At 42.8% G+C, this 21,964-nt stretch overlaps 1 protein-coding gene across 1 annotated transcript; it reads right to left on the minus strand.

The window, feature by feature from the left end:
* Positions 1-3,888: 3,888 nt before the first annotated feature.
* eya1 (EYA transcriptional coactivator and phosphatase 1) lies at positions 3,889-18,447 on the minus strand. The gene is made up of 7 exons (XM_047024171.1): positions 18,372-18,447; positions 10,008-10,135; positions 9,047-9,112; positions 7,528-7,605; positions 5,529-5,595; positions 5,001-5,146; positions 3,889-4,193 (listed from the first exon to the last, which is right to left on the minus strand). The coding sequence occupies exons 1-7, from the start codon at positions 18,413-18,415 to the stop codon at positions 3,889-3,891; spliced, it is 834 nt and encodes a 277-aa protein (XP_046880127.1). The 5' UTR covers positions 18,416-18,447.
* Positions 18,448-21,964: the final 3,517 nt, after the last annotated feature.

A 21,964-nucleotide genomic window follows, 5' to 3' on the forward strand; every position in this document is an offset into this window, starting at 1 on the left:
CGTGAGAAACATCTGTTGCTCTCCGTTGAAAGAAGCCTCCCAACTGGATGATTCTCAGCTAAGGGTGAATAAAGACAAAAATATTGTGGAAATAAAACGATATGAAAATAAACGGGTCGAGCACATATTTCAGGTAGCTAGGTAACAGAGGGGGCCTGGGGGAGTAGGCTCAAGCAGTAGCCTTATCTTCCCCCACTTCCATCCTTATCAGTGATTGGATCAGGCCTGATGAATGACAGAGAGCAGGGGTGGGGGGTGGGGTGGGGCGCTCTCTCAACCATTTCAGGCCTCACAATGTGAAGAACACAAGACCTGTTGTATTGCATGTGAACTACTGGAGGGTGGAGGGGAAGGTCGGGGGGGGGAAGCGAAAAAAGGAGGGAGCACAGAGAGAGGTATTGGGGTTGAGGCGGGCTGGGGAGAGGAGGAGAGGAGTAATGGGAAGGGGGGGGGGGGCGGTGGTGGGGGAGATGGGGGACGGAGAAGGGGTTGTGAGACACTGACATCCTGGCCCAAATGAATATGCATGCCTGACTTCTCTTTCACGTCTCCAAAGAGGCACCTCTGGGCTAATTGAATATTTTCTAAAGGCAGGGTGGTAGCATCTAATGGCTTCATAATGTACTTGACGTGAGTTCCAGGGCCCGGGACAGGAGGAGAGGAGATCAGGGGGGCTATGGGGCACCATGGAGCTGCTCCACCTGTACTCTCATGTCAGAGCAGGGAACAGCAGGATGAGCAGCACACAGCCAGCGACCGCAGACAGACAGCACTGTGACATGATGGAGAGCTCCGCGGGGAAGGAGTGGGGGAGTGATGACTGATGAGTGTGTGATTCCATGTAGTCCACTGTGACTCCACTGAGTTCACTGGTAGAGTTAAAAGCTCCTCTAGTTTTCAGTGTGTTGACGGTAACAGTTTGTAACTAGCTGAGAGGAAATGCACAGACTAATACCCTGCTCTCGCTTCCAGAGACACAGTGCCAAGCTTCTTCTCCCCAGTCGAAGTTCTCAAGACTTTGACGGCAGCACTAATGAGGGCTACTGTACCGCTGCCATCTTTTAAAATCCCTCGTGGCACATGGCAGGGCTGCCCACCTCCTCCGAGACTGCCGAGGGGAGATTCATTTACTGGTCCTAAATGGGGGCGTAATTATACCTTTGTTACCCAGAGACAAACAGAGGGGCCATCCTTTCATCTTGTGGTCACTGGCCCCATCACCAGGGCCCTCCCACACCGTAACAAACGGGAAGCAGCTTTCACCCCAAAAAAGCGGGGGGGGGGGGGGGGAGAAAGGAGGAGTTGGAGGTGGAGGAGAGGACCTAAGTTGTGGTTCGCCAGCCGCGTAGAGGCTATCGTGGGTAGAGACTAATAAACGGAGCACAGCAGCTCTGTATTACAGTGATTCTCTCATTCATTTGCTTGAGTGGCTTTGCTCAGCTCGCGGCCTTCTAACGTAGACACAGCACAGCTCCAGCTTCTCCTCCTCCACCCTCCGCCAGTCCTGCTATGGCAACGGCTCTCATTCAAACACTGTTTTATTTTGTTTTTCGGAACCCCCCGAGGGGACTGCTTCAACCCTTCTGTTAGACTCAGAGAATGCTGAAAGTTCCCCACAGAGTGGAAGTAAAAAATCCACACACGCACACAAAAAAGACAACAAATTAGCCTAATGCACAGTTCAAAAAGTCATAAAAGCACCCACTCTGGGTTAGAGGGTTACGCTGTGGAAAGCGAGGACCCACATAAAAGCAACAGGGACCCCCGCTAACCCTGCAAGAATGAGCCCATGCTGTTGGGGGTGGAGACCAAGGAGAGGGGGGCTCTTGTGGTTCCCCAGGGGGCATGTTTTCTCTCCCTCCCCCTGTCCTGCTCCAGTTAGCTCACTCACTCAAGACCAGACACCATCCCTCCCTCCCTCCTCTCCCTCCTGCCTTCTGGCCCTCCAATTGGGAGTCCATTTGCTCTGCTTGATCAGTGCTCTTGCCATGGGGTATGTCTATCATCAGTGCACAATATTTGTAGCAGAAGTTTGTACGCCCCACTTGGGAATAGGCTATCAAGTCCAGATGGGCTTCCTTTAAAACACACACAGACTTCAGCTCCTCTGCCCTTCACCCAGCCACTGGGACAGAATGCTGGAACCCAATTATTCACCTAATTAGCATCTGTTCAGAGAACTGCAGCCAGGAGAGTCTATCCAATGCTCACATCATACTAATCACTTTCAACACCGAAATCTCCAAATATCTACACATCACACGACCCCAAACGACGATACTTCTCACTTAAATTACTAGAGAAATTGTTCCAAGCACTATTAACAAGAGCCCCCGGACTATTATCCCGGCCTCGTCAACTTGGGTATCCCCACTTCAACAGCTCTCCAAAGCCCCATGGCATCAGACATGAAAGCTAAGTGTAAAAACATTAATCTAATCGTTGTCCACTTGACAGCTGGACACAGGCTGAAGGCAGAGCCACTGACAGAGACACAGACAGAAGGGGTGGGGGGGAGTGGGGGGGGGGGGGGGGAGGTGAAGGGTGGGGGGTCTCAGATTTAGGTGGGGGTCTATGATCTGAGCAGACACCCGGTCCTAGGGCCCAGGCTCCCTAGGCAGGGGGGGGTCGGATCAATAGGCTGGTGTTGAGAGGGGGGGCTGGCCGGAGAGTGATGATGATGGTGGCGGTGGGTCTGTAGTGTAGCTCTGGCCTAGCCAACGCTAGTGGTCAATCTGTCATCTGACACGGCTGTCAATTACAATGCATTTAACGCCGTCTGAGGGATCCTAAAGGCAGGGATGGAAGGAGAGGGAGAGCGAGCTAAAGAGAGATAGCATAATACTCAGAAGACGAATGGGCACATAATACTGTCATCGTGAGTTAAACCACCGCGGCTGGGAAAAAAGCACATACACAAACTCCCCCTCGATCTATCTTTTCCTCTGCTCTCTCTCTCTTACTCCCTCTGAGTCTCTTCCTGTCTATCAGAGCAGTGCTGGAAGAGGCTGCAGATCTCCGACTGCGGCCGAGCGTATTTGGTTAAGAGGCGTGGAGGAGAGGCTTCCCCGCGCCACATCTGCTGCTGGGCTCTCGTTATTTATTGTGAGATGCTCTGGAGGCTTTTCAACAACATGTGGAGATGTTTCTACTGTCACACATTAAGCGGTAGAGGAGAGAACACAAAGCCTGGCTAGCAGTTAGCGTCAGCGCGCTAGCCTCACCGCCAAAGAACAGAGAAGGTTTCTCGAACCATGAAAGACGGACTTGTAGGAAAAACAAGACATGGCAGCCTGCCTGAGCTACATATAAACTAGTCCGGGCGAGAGAGAGAGAGAGAAAGAGAGAGAGAGAAAGAGAGAGTGCAACTTGGAATTGATCGGTTTCAAGGCCATAAATCGACCGTGGGCCCGGTTTCTTAAACAAATACAAATACAATCACAGGGAGAGAAGAAGCAAAAGCGGGGAGGCAGAACACGAGTGGTGCTCTTTTAAGTGCCTGCCATTTTTTTCCCCATCTGTGTTGATTCTTTTTAAGGGGAGAGGAAGCCCCCCTGAACGTCTACAGAGGACTGTTGCTGCTGCACATGGCCATCTGTTTGGGGAGGTGGTGGTGGGGGGGGGGCAGGGGGAGTTAGGGGGGAGAGCAGGGAGTGTTGTGAATCAGTCTGCATCTCCCCTCAACCGTTCCTCTTTGAAGGAGACGGCGAGAGAGTTCCTCACCAATCCAAAAAGAAGAGAGCAGGATGGATAAAACGGGAGAATCAGAGGAAGGGAGATGGAGGAGGAGATGGTGAGGAGGGGGTGAGGAGATGGTGAGGAGGGGGTGAGGAGATGGTGAGGAGGGGGTGAGGAGGGGGTGAGGACGGGGTGGAAGGTGACATGAAATTAATGAACACATTCGAAAGTAAGGAAGACAGAAAAAACTGATGGACGAAAAGAGGACAGAGGTGGAAGCTGCAAAGACGTGTGGAAAGGAGGAGAGAAGATGGCGCGATAAGAGTCGGGGGCTTGGAGGCGCGGTGGGTTGCAGGGCGACACGTAGAACAGACAAGGCAGAATGTGCTCACCTTGCATCTGGTAGCTGTAGGGAGCCTGGCCAGTCTGGGGTGTGGTGAACCCAGAGCTGTAGCTGAGGAAGCCAGTCTGTCCTGGGGACTGGGACTGGCTCAGCCCCCCTTCCGTCTTTATGCCTGACCACAATGGACCTAAATCGGTTAGTGACACCACATCGGTTTGATGCACAGGCAACAGTCAACACTGAGGTTTGAATTACAGTCACCACGGCAAAGAAGCAACACTGTCAGTCTGTCACGCCACTCTACAATGAGATGACTGATGACAAATACCAGTATAGGTAATGGTTGAAAAGTTTGACATAATGCATTGACTCAATCTCGCTGCTAAGCAGCCCCGCATTGTAAAAAAAATTGAAATGTAAACGCTAGAAAGAACACTTGCTAGTGTTTGTTAGTCAAACTAGCCGATGGTTAGATTGAACCGGACCCAACATAATTTTCTAGGCAACTGCAGGTTTGTTAGCAGTTTGCCATCACTCAAACAAACACAGAAAATTCCATCTTATATTGGATGGTCTTTGGAGGTCAAAGCACTCCAAAGCCTTTGGACAAATAAAGAACCTTGTTTGCTATGTTCTTTGTGTTCTGCACTATGGGTGCCTTAGGAAACCGGTTTTTGTTTTGAAATTTGGATTAGTAATCTTTCAGATCTGTCTGAACAGCATGATAAGCAAATTATATTTGACTGAGTTACAAAATATGGTGCAGGCACTAAATAATGACTCAGCCAAGTTGTGGCAAAACAATGGTTTGTCCTAAGATCCTAAAAATCGGTTTGTCTTAAGGGTCCAGTTCTATTAGAAAACCTCCTATTGAAATTCTGAACTACACAAATATACATTTTCATACATTGCACGACTCACACATATCACAAATGATTAAGTTGTAGACTAGAGTCAATCAGTCCTGTTGAGATCTTACCATAGGCTGGAATGCCGTAGGGCTGACCAGGTTGGGGGTAGCTAGCATAAGCTGTAGCCTGCTGCATTCCTGTGGTGTACTGAGACTGCCCATACGAAGCCATATTTTGGGATGAAGGGGTAGGAAGAATATGTGGATATGGTCTGCTATTTGAGAAAAGAAACAAACGGGGAAAAAGTGAGCGAGGAGGAAAGATTGAAAGAGGAGAGAACATATTTCACCCCAGAAAGCAAACACAAAGTTTGCTCACTGACAAATTCTTTGTGATTCCGCTACTTAATCTTAAATACGGTGCCGAGCTGTGAGAAAGATAGCCATCGAATAGCTGATATACAGTGCAAAAGAATAATAAATGACAAAGGAAATTTTTGCAAGTTAATAATTACAACAGATTTTGGAGTGCGCAAGCTGCAGACATCCAGGAAAATAAAGCCTGTTCAAACCCCCGATCTAACAGAAGGATCTAATTAGAGCTCCAAATGAACTTGGATGCTGCTTATTTTTTAAAGAAAATAAAAGAAGCCTTACTTGGAAGGGTAAATCTGTGGAGAGAACTGGTGAGTTTGTCTTGGGCTGAAGCCACTGGTTCCAATAGCTGAGGAGAGTTAAAAAGAAAAGAGGCAAGCACATATTTAAACATTAAGAAATAAGGTAAATATTATCTTTTGCCAATAGAACTTCTGGATTCCAAGGAAACAGTAATTACATTGCATTACTCTATTTATTTCAGTAACCTTATTTAAGGTTGAAAACCGGGGAGCAATAATGAAGTAAAATAATCAGGTAAAAACGTGGGGTTTTTCTGCTGACCCATGCATCTGTGAGATACTTAGCGGCTGCCATGGCAACCAGTGATGTAAACACACACAGGATAGGCTGAATCAGTCTGGGCCTGTGGCCCCGGTGGCCTCAGGCCCTTTGAGCCTAAACCACATTGAAAGTGACATCACTGATTGCAGGTAAGTAGCGCTACCACATAATCATTCCTTCATTAAACACATGGCTTGTCTCAGTGGTTCCCTTTACTAATCACACTTTGGAAAACCTCTTTAACAAGAAAACTAAATGGAATCAGGTGTGACGACTACTGTATATCAAAGTAAAAACGGCATGCTATTTTGCAAAAATTACAGCACACAAGTTAATAAATTACAAATGACTATCTTTGAAGCTACTGTAAGAGTTTTCATTTTGAATTTCTTAAATGTCAGCAGAAATGCACATATAAGTCACTTGTGGATTAAATCCTGATTTGGTTTGAACAAATTAAAAAGACCAAGATACAAATTAATCAAATGTAAATTAATCAACACGTAAACCAGGTTCAAATGTCTCTCTGTAGGCGATTGACATTGATATTTAACATTGCTCTAATTGGTCATGACATGTAAAATAAGGATTTAGTTGCTGGTCTGGGATGGGCTAGGGTGCTTGGGGAATGGGGTCTAACTGCATGTAACTGTAACACTTTTCTCACATCAGCGGCACCTGCCACTGGTGAAACATGCACCTCTGAAACAGTGTTCTGGGTTTCCCCACAGAGGATGTGGGGTGTAAGATTACTAAATTTCATTAATATTGTCAAAGACACAAGTCATAGCAGTGATTTATGTGCGTCTAGTGTTAACATATCGGGTACTTAGTTTAACAGCAACTGAAATAAGGGTAAATTAGCGGAGAGATAATAAAAAGCTAAACTTTTTTTCCATTTTGAGAGTGAGAAATGATGGATGTCGAGATTATAGCATCTTGTTTACATACAACGGATAGTTCCATTCTGATGCAGGCTAACCCAGACAAGGTTGAAGGCAGACATTAAATGTTTTATCTGTGTCCATCTTAGTTCTAAACAATTGTTTTCCAGATCACTTGATTGTGCCACACTTTGGTGGTACAAATACAGTGGTACTGTATTTACTTCCAATGTTTCTTCAGTACTTTACAGTAATAATAATCCTCCAATAATTCTCTACCTCATGCTTGTTCTGTAACATGATGAAGCAGGGCCTTTGTGTGCGTGAATGTGTGGATGTGAATGTGTGTGTGTGTGCAATGTCCCTGTGCTGGGAGACAGTGTGAAAGGTCTCTCTGACAGGACATGAGGGTAACAGCCCGTGGAGCGCTTGGGTTAGAGGGATGCCATGTCACTCTACTGGACAGACAGGCTGCGAACATTACTGGCCATAACTCAGCCCTGGCTGACATGGGAACCAGGAGAACACACACACACGTACACACAGGTTTGCATATGCTCACTAAACAAATGAGAGATGTCCCCTCTTTCTATGCAAGTCTATCTCTATCTCTTTCTGTCTGTCTGTCTCTCTCTTTCTCTCTCCCTTACACACACACACACACACTTCGTATTGGTGTTTTAGCTGCGAGGCACTTCCTTAGGCCCAGCTTATCAGGCAGCGATCTCTGAAGTCATCTCTCTCTAATCAGTTCTGCAGCTGTGTGTGAGAAGTGGTAAGACACACACACGCACACACACACACACACGCAATAGTTCCCCCTCCCCCCTCACCTGATCCTGAGAAGCTGTCTAGAGTGACGTCTGCTACCGAGGTGGCGATTTCGGTGCCGCTCATTGGCTCTGTTTTAACTGTAAACAAAGAGGCCAAACCATCACCACGGAGATAGTCTGCTAAAACAACACTACAGCAAACTACACCATGGTCTCACAGTCAATGGGGTTTGACTGTAAGTTACTCGTTATTATAAATCACAAGCGTCACTATGGAAAACGCAGAGAAAAGATGCACTCCTTTCCCCTGTGGCCTTCATCATATTTTCAACTAAATTAAAATATTTATAACATAATTAACAATAGCATCAGTAAATAAGGTCAAATAAATCTATCGCACAAGTTGAGAGGACAACTCTCAAAACCAAACTTTAGAGGAGTCAGTAGTTAAAGTTAAGATTGTCAATAAACTATTTTGTTCATGCACTTACAATAACCACAACATCAACTTCAGCCCATCCATACAGTTTTTACCAATCAATCATAATAATATGCATTTCCATTTTAATTTACTTTATCATTCATAGTCACATATTACTTGATGGCTTACCCCAGGTTTTAAATGTAGCATCAGGAAAAAATAGGTAAACACAATCAGATTCATACGCAAATTAGCCCCTGCAGAGCCTGCTTGGGGCGTGCAAGTACTATAGAAACGTCAAAGACAATGTATGGTGTAGAAAGAGTTTTTTTTTTTTTTTAAGAGTGTAGCGAACAACGTTTAACCCTGGCTCGTTTAAAAGCGCTGCCGTGATAGCTCTGCACAGACAATTTCACAGCTATCTGACAGCTCAGGATCCTTTGAAATCAATCCATTTCACTTCAGGCGGGATGGGAAGGGGGAATTTTTTGGCAAAACAAATTCACAATGTGGGCAAGGGAGTTATGCTCAGTGGAATCCCTCATGGTAAAAGAAGCTATTGGCTGTCATGTTCGACATGTTTCCGCTATGCTCTTTTTACAGAAAAACACATGGTGACTGGTAGCTTCTTTTTTTTCCCCTAACAACACACCAACATTTCTTCCTTGAAGGTAGAGATAAAGAAAATAAAGTTCTACAGAGCATGCACAAACTAGCACACACTCAGGTCACAGGGCACACCATTTCCACTGTGTTTGAGAAACAGCAAGAAACGTCCAAATGAAAAACGAAAATGCACAGTATGCACGTTTGGAGTGGAACCAGTCATTACTAACAAACTCAAATCCAGCCAAGTCTCAAACCATGCTTTAAAAAATAATGTAACACAACAATCAATGTCAAACAGTATTCTAAATGAAAGGCACAATATTTGAAGCAACTTTTTCCTTTGTAATTCAACAGTTCTAGAAGAGCTATTATTAGGACACAGCAAAATATTTTCAAGTTCTAACATATCACTGTATGTCTCGTAATTTGGAAGAGAGTAAAATGTTAAAAGCACACACAGTGCTTTGTCTCTCTCTCATTCCCTCTTTTTTTTCAGACTGTCCGTAAACACCAAGTATTGTCCTTTCATTGTATCATCAGTTCACAAACCTGTAGCGGACTGTGAGCTAGAACTTAACAACCAGTCTGCTGTGGTAAGCATTGTGATGTTATCACCTAAGGGAAAGAGAAAATGGCAGAGGACACATGACAGTCTGCATTGAGTCTATGGGTTCTTTGTCCTGCATGAGAGAAATATGATTTAGAGCTGCCAAACCACATAGTTACTTTACTAGGTAGAGTACATGATGTGTGTCGTTTTAAGAGCTTGGTATTGGCTTCTAATACAGCCATCTCCCCCATGTTGGTTAAAACCAGGACACAGCTTTTGGCTTGTGTCACCTGAGTAAATAGGCCCATACAGTCCAAGCCACATGCAAAGTGCAACCCTTTTCATACCTGGGACGTTTGAATAATTACATGGATGTTTAAACAAACAGCTAATGGTCTATCTAAACATTCCCCAGTAGCATCATTTTTTACTAAACAGGTTGGTAGATTTTGTTGTAGTTTTTTTATTTAGTCTACAGCTAGAAGGGTGGAAATATTTGCAGTGCATTTAGTCAAAGGTATTCTACTACCCCTATGTTGTAAATTATTATTGTATTGCTGATAAAATCTTTAGAAAACTGAAAATAGATCACTTGTTCACCAGAGCAGCACCTGCAGATATTTTATTGCTATTCGAGACCTTGACAACTTAACGGATGCATAAACACTGCAGAGGAGAAACCTTAGGGTTAAAAAGTCCTGCTCAGTTTCTTACTGAGAGCTAACAGCCAGACCTATTCACTCTCTAGACTTTATATAGAATGAGAGAGAGAGAGAGAGAGAGAGAGAGAGAGAGAGAGAGAGAGAGAGAGAGAGAGAGAGAGAAAGAGAGAAAGAGAGAAAGAGAGAGAGAGAGAGAGAGAGAGAGAGAGAGAGAGAGAGAGAGAGAGAGAGAGAGAGAGAGAGGGGGGAGAGAGAGGGGGAGAGAGAGACATTAGATAGGAAAGCCCGATGCACATACCTTCAGTGCCATTGGGTGTCATGGAATTGTTATTGATATGCGAGTTGTCGAGGTTGGGACCATTAGGAGATTCGCTGCTTCCACTTACTCGGCTGTGAGGACTTGCTAGATCCTGCATTTCCATAGACCTGACGAGATGCACACACGTATGTGCACGCGTGCAACCACACACACACACACACAAACACACACACACAGAAACACTAAAATGTAGTATATATATATATATATATTTCTTGCCAGAAAGAGGGACGTGAAATTCATGGGGGATAATGCAGTGAGTATACAATGTTCTGGAAATCTCAAAGCCACATACAGACCTTTGAACTAAATTATTAGAATTACAAATAATTAACAACAGCTCAAAATGAACACATAAATATACCCAAAAATCTTTGAATATGTAATAAACAGTAATAAATTATATTTCGAACAGTATGGAAATGCACTGAAGGAACACAGAATGTAATAACTACTACTAGACATGCCAAAAATGGTTCCACATAATTATCACACTACAATGTACAATTACTGACCAGATTAAATTATCAAATGTTTAAAATCAAATAGCAGTAATTACAGTAACAAGCCAATGTATTCTTTATCACTCTTCAATTCACTTCCAATTTCCAATTGTTTTTGATGTACTATTCAGATTTACTATAATGATTTAGTGTGTGTGTAGTGAAGAGCATTCACATATGTTGAAGTGGTTGAAGTATGGCTGATGTGCTGGCTGAAAGTACAGGGCTGATTATAGGAGCCTATGGCTGAGCGCTGGTGGATGGGAAGTTCACAAGGCATTTGTTTGCTCTGGCAAGCTCCTTAATTGTTGCTGTGTTTATACTGAGGACCACACCATTGAAAACATTGCTCTTTCTGCTCATTTGTGTGCTCTGAGGATTTGATTGAGTGTAGACAATAGAGCGGTGAGCAGGCAATAGTAATCTAAAAGCACAGCCGCAAATCCAAACTTGCATTTGTCTTTGTCACTGCGCCCAATGCAATATACTGCACTAATTAAATTACGGCAGATGTTGGGTGCATTATACTGCCATCTCCAATAAGATTGAAGGATTTAAGATATCTCTGCTATCAATAAACATCAGCTTTTTTTGTATGGACCGCAAAGATAAATATGTATTTTATGCAAGTGCAATCTTATGGGATGAAAATTACTTATTTGATCACATTTTATATGCATTAGAAAGATTTCAATTTTGACATTATAGGCTAAACAAACAAAAAAAATACTACTAAGTCTTTAGTTTTTCTCTATTTGCTGTGGTAATTTCTAATTTGTTTTAATTGATAGCACTATAAGCACTATAATATGTTTAAGTTTAAGTATAACATAGATTTCTAACATAGAACTTTCTCCCACCAACTGATATTCTCCTGTGATGATCTTCTTTTCCAACTGGGATATGTATTTACTCCCCTAACAAATAAACCCAGCAGGACTGCAATTACAAACACTCACTACTACTGAAAACTATAAAATGTGTAAAAAAAAATAAAATGTAAAAAAAAAAAAAAAACTTTTCTGTCTCAACTTAAACAATACTTTTCTCAATGTCTTCCCCTCTCTCTATCTCAACTTTTAAAAATAATTCAGCGCTAGTTAGTATTCTAACCACATCTTTCTCCCACGCAGCCCACTGGATCACAGTGGTTAACAACACTCACACCAAGTCTCGTCCAGTGCCCTCAAAGGCACCAGCACTGGATGCTCCTAGCAGGAGCTCAACTCTGCTCTTACCTGGAAACTGGATGGGTCTCAGTCGTCTCAACCACACCGTTTCTCTCTATTTTTTCCACCTGCCCCAGCAGAAACAAAGCCCCTCCTTGTTATTGCAGCTCGGTGTCACAGTCCAGACCCATCCATGACACAATAGATGTCGTCTGAGAAAACATTATTGTTATTCTCAAGCAGAATGGGAAGAGAAGGGGTAGCTTGGAACAGAGGCGCACATTGTCTCTGGGCTCAACCCCTCTTCGCTGTTGTTTCCTCCTCCTGGTCCTCCCTCCCTCCTCCCTGAGCAAGGGGAGTGCAGCCAAATGACAGAAAGGTGATTCATCATTGGTCTACGACAGCTGCAAACTGGATTAGCCCTCCCCCAATCAACATGCAAAGCGGCTTAGCCAAGGTAAGCAGGAAAGGGAGGGGGCGGGTTGGGGGGGGGGGGGGGAGAGGTGGAGAGGTAGAGGGGTGAGGGTTGGGTGGGGTGGGGTGGGGTGGGGTTGGGGGTGGGGGGGGGTACAGGGAGCAGTGGTGGGTGGGAGCTCCAGAGTGCCTGAAGTAGCGAGCAGGCTGGAAGATAGGACTTGTTGAGCGCAGGTTAGTCAAGCGTGACACCCCTAGCATCTTCAGCAGATCTTTCATCTCCAATTGACACTATCTGAAATGTATCTGCACTACCTCTCCCGGCACACTGACAGCTCCTAATGACCGTCAGGGCTGCTTCCCGCGGGCCTGCCCCAGCCTGGGGCCACAGATAGCCCAGCACACGGCTCTCACAGACATTAGAAGTCCCTCACTCTCCCCAGCATAAGGAGAGGGCCCACATAAACACACACACACCTAACAAACCAGGTCTCTTTCTAGTTCTCTTTCTTCACAGACGCTCTCTCTCTCTCTTTTTCTCTCTAATATATGAACACACTATTGTACTGGTGGACTGTGTATTGTACACAAACTCTCTCACGCTCTCTTCATAGAAACACACACACACACACACACAGGCAAGCAGTGCAGAGGCCCTCAGATCATCTCAGACAATGAGTGAGACTGGAAACAAGAACATGAAGAGCACATGGAGTCACATATGTTTCCTATGACTCTATGAATGCCTCTATTACTCTCCTTTAGCTGACAGTTACATTTTGCTGTCCACCGCCGCTCTGCTCGTCTCCTCCAAACATCAAGCAGAGCTATATACCTGCACGGCCATAACACTACATCAGACCTGACTACAGCCCACCATGGGAACGTAAGTTCCAAAAAAGGTCAAAGGTATTTAACTGGTCAAAAAAAGAAAAGGGGGGGTGGGGGGGAAATAGACGTAAAAAATACTTTATTTTATTTATTTTTATCCCGGCATGCATTTTAAATGGCTGACTGTTTACATGGGCAAAGGTAACCTGAGCAGTATGGTCTTATGTTTTTTTTTGCATCCTTTTTTCCAACAGGATTTGCTTCGCACCGAGGCACAGTCCTCATGAATACTGTTCCAGCTTTCCATTCTCCCCTGTCGCTTTCACTACGACCGACCTGAGCAAAAATAATCTTTACATATCATCTCCGGAACAGACAACGCGGACGTGGGATCTTCTCAGAGACGTCCCACTGCTATAACAGAGGACAGTTCTGTAAAACACAAAGCTCTCTGAAAGGAAAGTGCACTAAAGTAGAAGAAAAGAGAAACTGAATCTTGCCACATTGTCTTGCCAGCCTAGAGAGAGAGAGAGAGAGAGAGAGAGAGAGGGAGAGAGAGAGAGAAAGAGAGAGAGAGACAGAGAGAGAGAGAGAGAGCGAGACGGGGTGGGGGGGAGGAGAGAGAGTGGTAGTTGGGTGAGTGGTGGCTGAGGTCTGTATTCAGCAGTTGAGGCCAGTGAAGCCTTAACCTGGTGTCTTAACCACAACCAGCTCCAGCCCGTCAACAGGTGATACAGGCCAGGTGAGCAGGGGTGTGATAGCAGGGAAAGGAGATGTGAGGAGAAGAGGGGAGTGGGGCTGGGGTGGGGGGGGGGTTAAAAGCAAAAACTAACCCTTCTTCTGCACCACTAAATATTTATTGTTTAAGAGACTGCGTTCAGCATCTTTGATGTGCTCTGCAGTTCAACCTGAACTGCCAGATCTTTGAAGATGCTAGAACAAAGCAGCGCTAGATAAAGCGTTGGAAGGTGGTGTCATCGAGAAAGAAAGAAAAAAAAGGAAAAAAAAGAAAAAAGAGGCCCAAACATGCTTCGTTGACTGCTGTTTGCAGGGCCTTTGTTTCGCTTTACTGGTTTCAAGAGCTGCATTTCCACTGGCAAACACAGACAGCTTTCTAATGCTGATCAGTGTAACATAAAGAGTGTAGCATCTGCTTCGACGTACAAGTTATCAGTGGATTTACCTGGACTGGGTTTATCATAAACCGTACCTGCACTGTCTTAGAGAGAGAATGTGCCTATTTTTATTCAAATGTGCGACTGCATGTATATTACTAGGTTACCATAATTTTTGTAACCTGTGGTCAATATAAGATCATACAAAAAATGCATAATGCATATCTGGTCAAATTTACGTTGCATATGTTACCCTGAGCAAATGCAAGATCAAACCAGAATGGGCTTAAGTTAATGAAAGTTAATGAAATCATCAAGCAATCAATTGTGCTACTCCTCTCTACTCCCTCCATTCTCAATTGCAAGATTTGCATTTTACAAGCCAAAGACTACATATTCCTTTGAAATATACAGACTATGCGAAACCATATGTTGTGAGTTACAAGTTTTAAAAAACAATGCTTTAATCAAAATAACTTTTAAACAACTAATCCCTACTTAAGCTGGTCAGCTGAATCCACATGGTGGCCCAGGAAAAATAAATCCACTCGCAAAGAATGTAGACGCAGACAACAATTGGATACAGATGCGATTGGAATTAGACACAGTTTACAAAAATGCTACACTTCGCCAGTATCTCTGTGCGTGGCAGAAAAGATGAGGGTTACCTAACAAACACAACACTAATTAACTTCGCATTTTTTTATTCAGACAAAAATCTGAGGATATACTAGCGCCACACAGTGTTTCCAAAGTAAGGCTACAAAGAATCACAATTATTAAAGGTTACTGCAGTGGTATTTTAATTTAATTGACATGTGTTTCTGACACATAATCATGCTTTTTTATATTGTTTTCTTTGCAAATTAAAACACAAACAATAATTTGGTTAGAAATAGAACCCTTGGCATTAATAGTTATGTTTGTAATTTGCTTAGATTTTATCATGCTTAATCTATCAGTGTTTAGTCTTTCGATCATATTTTTTTGTCATATTGCTAAAACCATATGATAGATTTTCCTAAATTGACTTGAGCACATGGCATGAGTGATTTTGTATTTTGTACTCATCTGTAATTAAAAGTCAAATTCTTAACAGATGTGGTGATTTGTTGATGTGCAATTTGTTTCTCTATTTAGTCAAATCTGACATGGGTCTTCAACAATTCACTGAAAGGTTACATTAAATATGTTAATACTGTGCTCTTGAACCCTCCAAATTATTTCCAGAAGGCTAGTTCGATTTTTAGGGCCCATCAAACAAGATTTAAGGTCGACATTTTATCACACTCTCCTCTCCCTACCATTGAGCACCCCACAGAAAGAGAGGCACAAACTCTGCTAATTGAAGACCACATATGAAAGGCAATGAAATACCATCAACACTTTCTTATAACTTTAAAAAGGCTTGAGAATAAATAACCTACAAATGTAAAATGTGGTAAATGTAGTTTTATTCCTAAAGTTAAACAGAAAAAAGCCTTTTTACCAAAAACATTTATGTATTGAAAAAATGTCTGTCACTACTACTCTCTTTTAATTAATACATTTATCGAGGTTTTAGGGTTTCAAAACAGCAGCCTTTTTTTCATTTAAATATAAAAGTCAGAAATTTCAGTTACCAAGTTACCTTAAATGACTGACGGATTGGATGCACTGCCTGTTTATACTCACAACCCAGGGGCTTCCATTTATCGTACTTAAGGTAAACATATTACCATTCACAAACAAACACATTAGGCGGCATTACTGATAGAGGAGTGAGAATATCAGTCAACTCAGGTCTTCAAAGCCCCTTTCCTGCCCTTTCAGCCACATTTTCTAGATCCAAATAGCGGCATGTTAACAAAATAACACCCCTCTCTATTTAGTAAACAACCCAACCCACTAATCATCCAGTATGGGCTACCAAAGAAGGGGTCTTCCATTTCCTCTCCGTTCTCCCCCCTTTTCTCTCTCTTTCTCTCCCTCCTTCTTCTCTCTCTCATAAACAGCTCAGTGAGGTTGTATCAATTAGCCCTTGTGTCTTTCATCAGGCGCAATCTCCACTCTGAGAGAGTAGGGCGCCGGCTAGCCCGTCCATACACCTCAATAGGGAACACTACAGGCCTCTGGAAAACAATGCCTCTGTCGCCGCCGGCAACCTCCGCCTGCACTCACTGGTCTACTGCTGCATGCGGACACACAGTCCTGTCCTATCCAAGCACAAGGCCTTGATGCCCTCCCTGCATGCGCCTTATTAAAGCAAATAAAGAGAGTAAACAGGCCAAATCAGTCCTCTTATTGGGTCTAATTGGATAACCAGGCCTATTGTGTGTGTGAATGGTTGCATGACGCTGCCGTGTTCGCTGTCATGTTTGTCTACAGTGTGGCCCTGCTCGACATGCAGGTTCCCCTCCTTTACTACGCCGTAACCTCGCTACTTTGCAGCCTTTCATCTTCAAATGCCACGATAAAGGGAGGTGTTTTCACATGCTGCGAACGGCACATGAAATAAACTGGTAAGAAAAGGGAACACTACAATTTAGAGTTGAAAATCCCTTACGCCGAGCGATTACCCCGTCTGATAATGTGAGTCTATGATCACACACGTTAAGCCCGAACATCCTTTAATTAGAGAGGTATGATTTTTTTTACGGCGAGCCACTCATCTTGACCGCACGCTTCTCCCCCAACAGAGAGAGCTGAACAGGGGGAGAAGGCCCTGGTGTGCAGCCCGCAGCGGGCCGACGTCTGCAGAGACGACTGGGCAGAAAGAGGGCCCTCTCTGGGGTCCACATAGCATTCCAGGCCTCAGCAGATGGCATTAGATGTCAACTGCTTTAACTGTGTTGGTTTTGTCTGTTCTGCCAGTCAGAAAGGGACTCCTGTAGGGACTGGTATGTTCTGCCGATTTGAAAATGTAAGCTGGAGCACGAAGCACTACTCAGGAAAGGACAGATATTTTTAAGTTGAGAGTTTATGTTTTAATGCAACTGATATTTTTTCCTGATTTTGTTTTAACAGGTTTTACATATTTTACTATTTGTATCAGGTTTAGAACATGGCTTCACAACAGAGCGATTATTTCCTTTACTAAATGTTTTGTATATATATATATAAATATATATTAAAAAAAAATGTAATGACAATATTGGTGAAAATAATGTGGTGTAGGACACAAACAATAATATAAACAAATCAGTTCAAATAATGAAGTATTCAATTAAGTGATCTAGTAATTTCAAGATACAGTTAAAGTCTCAAATTTAGATTTCCATGTTATGGCAGAGTTAAATTATTTTCCAAGATAACCACATTTTGGGAGGTTTCACATTGCAGTATATTTAGAGTCGTTTTTATGTCTATCACTAAATTATAAGTGCATTTGGATGGTCAAATAAAAACTTCTTATGTATCCTACATTATATTTTAAGTCGTTTTTCATGCAGTTAAACTGATCATTTAAAATAAGATGATAATTTATATTTAGGCTAATCGTCAATTTGATGGTCTAGTAGAATAAATACGGATTATTAGAATTTGCCTTTCTATGCATGCACACTATTTATATTGCAATTCTGCTATCCTTCCATGATGTATGTATTGTCTTACAGGTCCTTGATGTATGAGAATAATTCAACAACTATGTCAACATTGTAAAATGTATATAAAGCAATATAGCATCTCAGTACACACACTGCTACAGAGCTAAATCAAAAAAATAGAATAAAATCAGGCAACCTGATACAGTCATAAACACATCAGTAACCACCTAACAACATAAATACTGCCTTTAAAGTTCAAAGTCATACTCACTGCAATTTCGGTTGAATCCAAGTACGTTTTTGTTTATCCCTGCTTATATTTTAATTTTTAATCTTCTACAAGGCGTCTTTCCAGTCCAGAAATAACAGAGAAAACTTTTCTAAATAGAGTTCTTTAGTCTTGGGTGAAATCTGTAACGCACAAATTTACGCTACAAGACAACTTTTTTCTTTTTCATTTTAAGTGTTAGAACCCATGGAGCCCCACGCTTTATCTCAGGAGACCAAGTCCGAGTGAGAACGAGAGTTGTCCGATTACTGCTTCAGGCAGTGACTAGAGAGTGTCTGAGGAAGAGGGAAAAAAAAAGAGAGAGGGAGGGAAAGAGAGAGAGTGAGGGAGGGAGGAGAGCTGAGAGGGAGGGAGGCTGCCGTTTTAAAGAGCAGAAAGTTGCTCCATGCTCTCTCACAGGAAGACTTTGCAGCAGGAGGAGGCACTCGGGAGTTCAGACTCACACCGGCTCTCCATATGTCATTCACTCCCAGCTTTAAGCAATAGAGTCCTCACCAGATTGTATCAGGGATCCTAGGACAATGAAATAGCTGATCCATCCAGCGGCCTGTCTGTCCTCTCGATCCCCCAGGCTCAGCACACCCCAAGGGCCAACATTTTTCTTCTCTCACCCCCCCCCCCCCCCCCCCCCCCCCCCCCCCCAACCCCCATCTTTCTTTTTCAATCGTTTTTGTTAGTTTTTCCCCCCATAATCCTCTTTTACCAGTTTCGTGAGCAGCCTAGGCCGTGTCTGGTTTTGGATGTGACATAGGAGGATCGGGGCAGGTAAACAGGGCCTAATCTCATTAGTCAGGTGATGGGGAGGAGGGGAGGTTTCCTCGGAGTGAGAACGGCTGTTTCTGTCCCTTCGGTCGCATGGTGGAAGCCCTCCATCAACACATACAGGCCACGTCTGTGTGCGAGGTAATGACTGCCTTCTGTCTGCTCCAGGTTATTATTCCAACTGCTCAACGCTGCCGTCTCGCAAGGCCAGGCTGCTGATGAGTACATACCATCCTACGCATTCGACATCACATAGACGGGGGGCTTTCACTATTGATATGAGCTGAGTGCCTAGCATTTTACATGACTCATTCTTTCTTTGTTTTATGCGTCTGCCGCTATACATGTGTACACAATAAATACGGCATGTGAAATACAGTGGGATGTTATGACTGGATTGTATTCAATACAATAGTGAGGGGAATTAACGACGTGATGAGAGAACACAGTAGGAGAAGGGCAATATTACACTCAAACCCCATTCTTTCTCCATATCATATCATACATTTATTAGTGTCGTTGTGCAACACACCAGTTCATGATCAGCTGCTGTATACGGTATCTAATGGGTATTCGCTTGCACAAGCACTTGTCTTACTACAGGGTGCTTGTACAAAACCAGTTTGTATACTGTACTGTAAGTGCAGGAGGGGGAAAAGCAATATAATATAAAACCTGATAGCAGTCTTATCACATCTGCTGTGGACGTGCGGTGTTCCCGGTGAGAACAGGTCACCTAGCAAACCCTCCGTTGCATCAGACCAGGAGGAGCAGACGGAAATAGACCCGAGCAGCAGCACGGCAATTCTTCCTTTCTCTACCTACACGCCTGCAGGTCAAATCCATAGGCTCACGTTTCAAAATCATAAAACAGAATATATTGCCTTTTGAAGAGGTATCTTGATAACTCAATAGACAAATAAATGCTTGGGGATTCTCACATAACTATTCGGGTGGCTGTGGGGTACACATGCCAATTGAGTCACTACATTCACTCTCTCTTGCATTCGATGAGCAGCTGTATAAAATTAGCTTGCAATGTAATTTTGCAAGTGAGTTATTTTCAAATTGCACAGTATAATTACCCAGTGTTGTTTATGTCTCAGAGACTAAACTCCTATTTTCCTCCAGCTCATTTCTGCATGCCCTGCTGGTCTTCAGCATGTTTCAAATCAAGCCTTGATCCAGACAGATGTCTATAAGAAATGTTTTAGAATCTTTATATTTTCTTGTGCTACACAAAACGCTGAGGGTCATCAAATATAGCCTCCCCTGTATAATACAGTGTTGGAGTGTTTCTTTGCAGATGCACAGACATCTGTAAATAGTTTGGCTATTTCCAGATTATGCAGGTATTGTCTGGAACACTCAGATACTACTTCTGAAAAAATAATTCAGTTGAAAACACCGAAAACACTTAAAAGGACAGAATCTCTTCAGTATGTGATGCTAAAACACTATGTGCGCAAAAGTAAAGAAAATCAACTTTCTACATTTGAACAATAAAATAAACTAGCTTGATGGTGAAAAAACCTTGCCTAAAAAGCCACTTTTGTCTCCGCCAAATGGGAGCTTAACAAAAGATGAACCGATACGGTTGGACTGACAACAGTGCTAAAAGTTACTTGCCAAAACCTATATCAAGCACGAAATTTGAGAAGTGAGCTAAGATTAAATGTGAAGCCGTTCTTTATTAAGGATTATCTAGATGGGACTCGTTCGTCTTCATGTGGGCCTATAGGGATGCCTGCCTGCAATTAAGAGTGTGGAGAGATCTGCACTGTCCTCCACTGGCCACAGGTTAATGACTCGACTTCTTAGAAACACCTGAGTATCAACTGCATATCAAGTGTTTCTTCAAATCCATATACATGGGTCTTCTTATAAAACGGATAAAGGTGGATGATACCAGCTCTGTATCATTGAAGTGGTGATTGTTCTAGAATGTTGTTGTTAGAATGTTCTTGAAAAGGATTCTGAACTCTAGAATGCTGTCGTTAGTATATTCTTGAAAAGGATTCTGAACTCCCGTGATTTTTCTGGCCTATTTTCACAGGAGGGAACATCTAAGTAACATGAGTTTACATAGCCTGACAAAGGAACGACTGACACAGTGAAAGGAGCGGGCATGGTGTGACAGGGGATCAAGTGATACAGATGAAACGACATGCTAACACACCGGTGACACACTTGTAATATTTTCATATGCATATGCAGCAAATTTGTTTAGGTAGAGCTACTACAGTGTTTACACAATGTCACGCTTTGGGGAGGATCGAGTTCCTTTTCTGTCATAAGTCTCAGCGTTACACCCAAAACCTTCCCCCAAACAAGGAAACCTGAATTTAGGATAACTTTGGATTTTTTTTTAACTTTTATATATTTACACAGGCATTACCTGGTGAAGTGCTCTCTTACTGACTAAGAGGAAAGTTCTCTAAACCGTAAGGTTTTCTCCCCTCCCCTGACGCAAAACAGACTTAAAGTTAACTGGATGGTAATTTTTCAAGTAGCTGGTATTATACGTTCCTGTTTCCCATTGCTGTTTTTATTTGTACTTTTTGTTTATTGAAGGTTTAAGGTTTCTTGTTCCAAATAACATGACCACTGGGCCAAAAATTAAGCAAAGTGGTTTTAAAAAATAGAAACATAGCTATAAGTGCTTTATTTTTATATACATGAACACTTGATGGTGACAATATTGTCAGTCATGACCTAACTTTATGTCTGAACGAAGCAAACTTTAATTGTCTGGCAACCATGATTTATAAAAATGTCAATGAAAGGTATTTTTATACAAAATACAGTTTTAAAAACATAGATTTTTTCATTTGTTAGAACTCTCCAATTATATTATATCCATCAAACATGCAAGAAACAAAGTACTACATTGAATGTTTGATCAACAACAATAAAAAGCCCTTCATTTTAGTTGAAGAGTCTATCACCATGTGCCAATCACAGACAACCACAGTACAGCATAAACCCATCTATCGAAAATAAGCTTTCATTTCACTCTAAAGACTATCTTTGATGATGACAAGTTGTCACCACAAAAAAAAGCAAAAAATGTTGACAGTGCAGACAGATAATTGTGAAGTCCCTCTAGGTAAATTAGTAGCACAGTCAAGTGCTTTCAAGTGGTGAATGAAAGTCAGAAGCCAGAATTCCCCATAAACAAACATAAGGTTGGTCTGTCTGGCAGTGGAACAAGTGATAAAAGTAAATACACCACATACCTCCACACGAAAACACATTTGAGTTTTCCCTCTGCTAAGTGAATGGAACAAAGACATTGGTTAACCTCAATAGACATTACGTCCTTA

Source organism: Hypomesus transpacificus, chromosome 8 (genome assembly GCF_021917145.1).
Source record: "Hypomesus transpacificus isolate Combined female chromosome 8, fHypTra1, whole genome shotgun sequence".
Lineage (NCBI taxonomy): Eukaryota > Metazoa > Chordata > Actinopteri > Osmeriformes > Osmeridae > Hypomesus > Hypomesus transpacificus.